General features: G+C 27.5%; 3 protein-coding genes across 3 annotated transcripts in view; 1 reads left to right on the forward strand and 2 right to left on the reverse strand.

Moving 5' to 3' along the window:
• The window catches only part of LOC126895313 (uncharacterized), a 145344-nt gene that overhangs the window by 103993 nt on the left and 33602 nt on the right, over positions 1-7749 (reverse strand). The gene's annotated exons all lie outside the window — the stretch shown is intronic.
• LOC126895316 (uncharacterized) overlaps positions 1-7749 on the reverse strand; it is a 64379-nt gene that overhangs the window by 37360 nt on the left and 19270 nt on the right. The window lies entirely within an intron of this gene.
• On the forward strand, positions 5672-7743 carry LOC126895319 (jerky protein homolog-like). The gene has a single exon (XM_050667057.1). It carries the CDS (start codon positions 5950-5952, stop codon positions 7531-7533), a length of 1584 nt encoding a protein of 527 aa, XP_050523014.1. The 5' UTR covers positions 5672-5949; the 3' UTR covers positions 7534-7743.

The raw sequence follows: 7749 nt of genomic DNA on the forward strand, positions 1-7749 counted from the left end.
ACCCAATTGATAACAAGAATTTTCAAATAAAAAAGGAACATGTAACACAATTATTAAGATGTAGATACACAGAAATAATTAAAAATTACCATATGTTATTATCTGCTATATTGTATCTGTGCAATAATGGAGTAAGTGGATTTAGCTGCAATTGTTTGATTAAATTATTTGACTCATTCAACAAATCTAAAATAATGTTTGAAGGTCTGCATACAGCTTTAATTACTTTACAGAAATCTTCATTATGGATTTTTACTCTATTGTCTCATTCGAATTTACAAAAAATATTAAAATGGATTGAAGATTTCCTTAGTTTATTGAATAATAAAGAATTTTCTCAAGATAATTTTGTCAGTCAAAATGGTAAAATAAATATCGAGATTATTGACAAAAATTTAGATATATTTATAAATTTTCGTAAACATTTTTATAATGAATTAAATACGGATTTCGGTAACATGAAGTTCCGTTGTTATATGAAAAAACCTTATTATGAAAAATACGAATTAATACAATATTTCGAGTCTTCAATAAATTCGATGAATATTCCAACACCTGAACAGAAAATCGAAATTTATAATAATGCATGTAATTATTTTGATGAGTTTTGTGATAATGTTTACAAATCTTGTTATGAAAATTTAGGATTCAAAAAGTTGACCGTCTCAACAAAAACATAGATGACAAATTAATTGTGGAATAGATTAATAAATTTAGTCTACACTATAATATATTATAATAAATGTTATATATTAACCAGGTGCATTAAAAAATTTAATTTCATAAAATTATTACTAAAATAAATTTACTGTGTCACTAGATTACAGTCACATATTTAAAAATCATTAAAAAATATTTTTTTGTTTACATTTGCTAAAAAATAATATTAAAAATTATTAGTAAAAATACAATAAAATAATATATAGTAGAATAATAAAAAATAAAATGTGATGGTATAATATGTGGTTAAGTGTGGTAATAAATGAAATTATGTAAAAGGTATAATGATATAAATAAAAAGGAGTAAAGAAAGGTGAGTAAACGATGCTGATCCCTTAAGAGTAATAATAATAAAATAAACACGAATGTTTATGACAAAATAGTGGATTGATCTGGGGTTAAATTTAATGCGACATACTTAATTTTTAAATCGGACCATTTCCATTTATAAAAGAGGGGTTCAAATTTTAAAAATACATACAGAAAGTAGAATTTTTTAAACTTAATTTTTGAAAATGTTCCGGAAATACTGACACTTTTATATGTATCTTAAATTAAAGCTTATGTAATATTACTTAATATGAAAAAAAAAATCGGACTGTATTTTGTTTTCATGGTGAAAACGGACATCAAAATTAATAAAAAAAAACCCAGCACAGGGGGGTCGCTGCACAGTGGTGACGTGGCATAGTTGGATCAAGTATAATGATATCTGACAGTGATTAAAATCACTATAAAAAAAAAAAACGCATCGATGCAAATCTTTAGATAGTGTTTAATTTTAAAAAATTGGTGTATTATTCCAAAAACTACATGATCTGCTAGTTCCTTATTAATATCCTGATTAAGATATAGTATGTCAAATGAAAAAGAGATTATTAAAAAATATTATTTTTCATAAAAAATTGTACTGATCCATATATTTTTCAAAAAGTTATAGCACTTTAAACTAAAAAATGTAAATTATAAAATCGAGAATTTATAGATACAGAAGGGGATTCAAAAAATTAACTTTTTCAATATAAGTTTTGAAAATGTTCCGGAAAGACTGACACTTTTATATATATCTTAAATTAAAACTAATATAATATAGTTTAATTTGAAAAAAAAAAATTTGACCTCTGGATTTGTCTTCATGGTAAAAATGACTACCGTATTCAAAAATTTGCTATTTTTGTGTTAAAATTCTGGGTTTTGTATTTTATTTTATTTTAAAATACCTGACAAGGGGAGTACAGATTTTCATAAATATTATATAAATTAAAATTGATATAGTATAGATAGTTAAACTTATTTAAATATGTTTGTTTCTTTTAAGTCGAGAAAAATAACTTTGAAATTTGAACTAGCTTAAATAGCCNAAGTCGAGAAAAATAATTTTAAAATTTGAACTAGCTTAAATAGCCAATTTTTTCAACCATCGGCACTAACGTACGGTTGCCGAGTTGGTAAAACTTATGTTTTACACGCTAAGGGTACGAGGTTCCAACTTGCGTATGACAATGAATTTTTTGCATTTTTTCTTAATTCTTTTTAAGTTAGAATAAATTTTTAACTCGTTTGATTTTTATCTCATTTAGATTCAATAACTTCAATAAAGATCAAGGATCCCATCACTTTAGTCGCCCCTTGCAAGAAGAAATTTCTTATTCGTATTAAAATTATTTTACTATATTTTAAGTTTTCGCTTCGATGCAAAGCCGAGAAGATATTTTTTTGTGACTATCATTTATTTTCTCTGCTCTAACTTGACCTACTTTTTTCAACAATACGTCAAATTACTACAATTCGTATCTNGTAATTTTTATCGCAAACATTACATTTTTTTAACACGCTTATCTAGTTGAAGATATTACCCTCAAAAATTGAAAAAAAAATTCAATATATCAATTAAACAGTTAGTTATTCCATGTTCTCCATAAAGACAATTAAAATCATTCATTTTTAATGTTTTTAAAGTATTTATTGACGAATTAAGTTTGATATGATAGGTTTCAACTACAAAATTTAATCATTTTACTTTGTAATTTAATAATTTTTTTACTCTATTTGTGTGTGCTACTACTAGACTATAATATTACAAATTTTTTNCATTTGATATAATTTTTTTGAAAATTTAACACTTAACCTGCTCATGGGGGGGGATTTAAAATTGCAACTTTTTTACAAAAACTAACTTTTTCAACTTAATTTTTGAAAATGTTCCGGAAATACTGCGTCCTTTAAACATATATCAAATTAAAGCTTATTTTATGTACTATAAAATGAAAAAAAAAAATTTGTCCCGACACTTTATCTTCTGCATGTAAACAGTTGCCGTAGTTAAAAAAACACTATTTTTGTGTTAAAATTTTCGATTTTCAATTTTTAATTTTCAACTTAAAAATGCTATAACTTTTCGAAAAATGCATGTATCAGCACAATTTTTTTTTTTCTAAATACATTATAAGTACATCTTCCATTTGACATACTTTTTATTAAAATTAGACAATTTCCCCTTATATAGGGGGGGTTCAAACTTTGAAACATTGTATAAAAAATAGAACTTTTTCAACTAAACTTTTGAAAATGTTCCGGAAATACTGCGTCCTTTAAACATATATCAAATTAAAGTTTTTTTTATGTACTATAAAATGAAAAAAAAAAATTTGTCCCGACACCTTATCTTCTATGTGCAAATGGCTGTCGAAATTATAAAAAAAATGTAATGTTTACGATAAAAATCACCTTCTATCGGAATGTTTTTTGTACTTAAAACTGCCATAACTTTTTCAAATATTAACTAATCAAAATAATATTTCTTTATATTGAAACCTTAGGTAATTTTCTTTCATTTTATATCATTTTTTTTTGAAAATCTAACACTTATTCTGCTCACAGGGGGGATTTAAAATAGCAACTTTTTTACAAAAACTAACTTTTTAAACTTAATTTTTTAAAATGTTCCGGAAATACTGCGTCCTTTGAACATATATCAAATTAAAGCTTATTTTATGTACTATTAAATGAAAAAAAAAAATTTGTCCCGACGACCTATCTTCTATGCGCAAAAGGCTACCGTATTTAAAAATATGCTATTTTTTATTAAAATTCTAGGTTTTGTATTTTATTTTATTTTAAAATATTTTATTAGGGGAATAAACTGACTTTCATGAATATTATATAATTTCATTGACATAGAATAAAGTTCATAAGACATATGATATTATACTTATTAACATTTTTTACTTTTTTAAAGTCGAAAAAGTAATTTTTAAATTTGAGTTAGCTTAAATAGCCAATTTTATCATGCAACAAAAATCAACGAATAGTTGCCGAATGGGTAACACCTTGATCTTTAACGCCTAGGGTACGAGGTTCAAATCCGTTTGTGGCTTCTAAAATTTTGCATTTTTTTTTTGAGTTAGAATAGAATTTTCAAATCATTTGATATTTATCTCATTTAGATTCAATAATTGTCCCAACGACCAAGAATCTTATCACTATAGTCCCCCCTCGTGAGAAGAAATTGATATTCATGTTAATATTATTTTACTATGTGGTTCTTTTTGTGGCTACGATTTATTTTGCNGGTTCTTTTTCTGGCTACGATTTATTTTGCCAACCCTCACTAGACCTAATTTTTTCAACAATACGTCAAATGATTCATTTAAGTTTATGATATTTAAGTTAATGATTAGTTTAAGTTATTACTCTTAAAAATCAAAAAAATATTCCTTATTCAAATAAAAAGTAGCTTGATTGAAAATGATTTTTAGTTTCACCTGAATTTAATGATGGATTTTACAATTATAATTATATTTTATAATACGCTCAATTGAGTAAATCTGTTTAACTACTTTGGTTTGATTGGTTCATTTAATTAAAGTAAATTATTAAAATTAATTAAGTTCTGAATATTTCAATTGCAGAATTTTTTTAAACGCCAAAAGTTATTAGGATATGATTACTATTCTTTCTATTTCAGTTATCTATTACGATAAAAATGCAAAAAAATCGAATTTTTCTGACAAATGTACTGTAATTAGTAATTATAAAATTTCCAGATTGCATATTAATCTTAAAAATTTCATTTTTTTCAATTTAATAATGTCAATTTCAAACTTGCAAGTTGAACTATAAGTTATGGTAACAAATTCATTTTTTAGCTTCGATGCGAAGCTGAGAAGGTATTTTTCATTAAAACTTTCAGTTTAAAAGACAATAAAAAGTAGGTTCAAAATGATTACCTTTAACATATTAAAAATCAAAATCAGTATTAATTTAATACAATTTTTTTTGTTCTTAATTATTTTTTTTTATATGTAAATACTTATTTTTTAATAANCTTTTTATATGTTGTAACAAGCAAATTAATTAAGCTTAATAATAAAGGGGAATGGCCTATTACTGTGCGGTGGTGTTGTTTATTTTGTTGAAATCAAAATGCGGAAATAAGAGGGGATAATAAATAGGTACACCTGCTTATGATTGTATAAATTATGAATTATATATTACAGTTCTGCAAATGAAATTCTTAAAAGTAATGGGAAAGGGGGGGTAACTTACATACGAAAACAATCTTAATATTATAATATAAAACAAATACAAAATAATAATAAATTAATAAATCAATAACTTATCTGATGTCGGTTGGAGAAAAGTTGAGACTATGGCAAAACTATTGACCGGAAACTAACTGAACAAAATCAGTAAAGCCTACAAGGCGAGCAGTTACTAATTGTACGGATGCCGAGTATTAGATGCGCGAGACAAGTGTACTGTTTACGTACCAAAGAGGATGTGTCGCTCGCTGAGGAAGTAACGATGACCGGACGAATCATTAACACGTTCGAACCGGTCATACACGNGAAGTAACGATGACCGGACGAATCATTAACACTTTCGAACCGGTCATACACGAGTGCCACACTCTACCCAACATATGTAAATACAGTAAACTCCCGATTATCCGCTGTCTTCCACGGAATCGTCTACATACCTATTTGTAAACAAATATTTAATACTAATACACGTGTATGTACTTCTATTAATACACATTATGTTATGTTCTTTTAATACTATTCCCTGGAATGTACATTGCACATAATTATCGGTTAAATTGGGCTACGATAGTCGATTATGCGATAACGTACATTACATATTGCATTTGATCACTAATAACGCGTATATCTATTTAGTCTTCTGTCTACCATCGACTAGAACTTTGTGCGTTTCGCGTGTGAAAAAATGAGTGAAAAAAGAAAAAAAGTGCTATTGTCAATTCAAGACAAACTTGAATTGATTAACGATATTAAAAAGGGTACGTCGAAAAAACAAATAAGCTTGAAGTATGGAATAGGAGAAAGCACCGTTAGAGACATTTTTAAACAGAAAGATAAATTAATGAAATTCGCGTCCGCATCTGACAACAACTCATCAATGAAAAAAAGAAAAACCATGAAAACTAGCACTTATAAAGAATTAGATGCGGCTCTTTTACAGTGGATAAATCAAGTTAGAAGTGAGGGAACTCCTGTTTCAGGACCTATTGTTTCTGCAAAAGCAAAACAGTTTTTTGAAATGTTAGGTTTAGAAGGGAAATTTGACGCGTCATCAGGGTGGTTGACAAGGTTTAAAAAACGCCACGGAATAAGAGAAATTGGAATTAACGGCGATAAATTAAGTTGCGATGAACAGGCAGCGGAAGATTTCAAAATTAAATTTGAACAGTTTCTTCAAAAAGAGAAAATATCATATGAACAATTGTATAGCGCTGATGAGTCGGGGCTGTTTTGGAAATGTTTGCCAACACGAACACTTGCATTTGAAAGCGAGCGGCACGCACCAGGACATAAAAGCAGTAAAGAACGCCTAACCATAATGACGTGCAGCAATGCAACAGGTTCTCAAAAATTAAAACTGGTAGTGATTGGTAAATCCAAAAAACCGAGATCTTTTAAAGGAACCAGAGCTGAAAACCTTCCCGTACACTACTTTAACCAAAAAAAAGCCTGGATAAATCAAGAAATATTTAAAGAGTGGTTTGAAAAAAAATTTATTCCCCAAGTAAGAGAACATCTCAAGTCTCAAAACTTACCTCAGAAAGCTGTACTGCTTATTGATAATGCCCCATCCCACCCAGTAAACTTGAAATCGGAAGATGGAAATATTTTTGTCAAATTTTTGCCTCCTAATGTCACAGCTCTCATCCAACCAATGGACCAGGGGGTAATTGCTTCTATAAAAAAAAATTATAGAACAAGTTTGCTTAAAAAAAGAATTGAAGAGGGCAATGATCTTAAAAGTTTTTGGAAAGATTACACAATTCTTGATAGCATTTATGACATAAATACTGCTTGGGGGTTAGTTAAGCAAACTACGTTAGTCAAGTCTTGGAGAAAAATTTTACCGTGTGTGGAAAATACTTTGATAGAGGAAGAAGAAGAAGTGTCTGCTTTTGATTTGGCTAATTTTTCTAAATCTCTTACTGGAGGAGAGAATTTTGACGAAGAAAACATTAATGAGTGGATAAATTGTGATGCCAATGATCCAGGATTTGAGCGTCTTAGTGATGAACAAATAGTAAGTGGAGCATTAGATACAGTTTCGGAAAGTGAAGGTGAAGAAGAAGAAAACGATGAAATAAATGATGTAAAGCAAGTGAGCCATGAAGAAGCTCTAAAACATATAGACGGGATCATTAAATATCTAGAAGAACAAGACGATACAACTCTGTGTGACAAAATGTTATTAAAAAAACTTCAATCACAAGTTAAAAAGAAGAGTTTTCAAACAAAGAAACAAAAACTTTTGACTGATTTTTTTAATTAATTATTTATTCATTTAACATTTATTTAAATATTAAATATTATTTATTTTAATAATTTATATTTATTATTATAAATATATTGTGAATAAATTTAAATAAATTCAATTTCAACTTAGTTTTTATTGTAAAATTTAATTTTGCGGATTATCCGCGGAATTCGTTTATCCGTGGATGTCCTGCCACCCTATTCCACGGATAATCGGGAGTTTACTGTATAT

Source organism: Daktulosphaira vitifoliae, unplaced genomic scaffold (genome assembly GCF_025091365.1).
Source record: "Daktulosphaira vitifoliae isolate Bord-2020 unplaced genomic scaffold, ASM2509136v1 Scaffold_1, whole genome shotgun sequence".
Lineage (NCBI taxonomy): Eukaryota > Metazoa > Arthropoda > Insecta > Hemiptera > Phylloxeridae > Daktulosphaira > Daktulosphaira vitifoliae.

Coding starts and splice junctions, on each gene's coding strand:
- LOC126895319 (XM_050667057.1), top strand. CDS start 5,950: ATGAGTGAAAAAAGAAAAAAAGTGCTATTGTCAATTCAAGACAAACTT.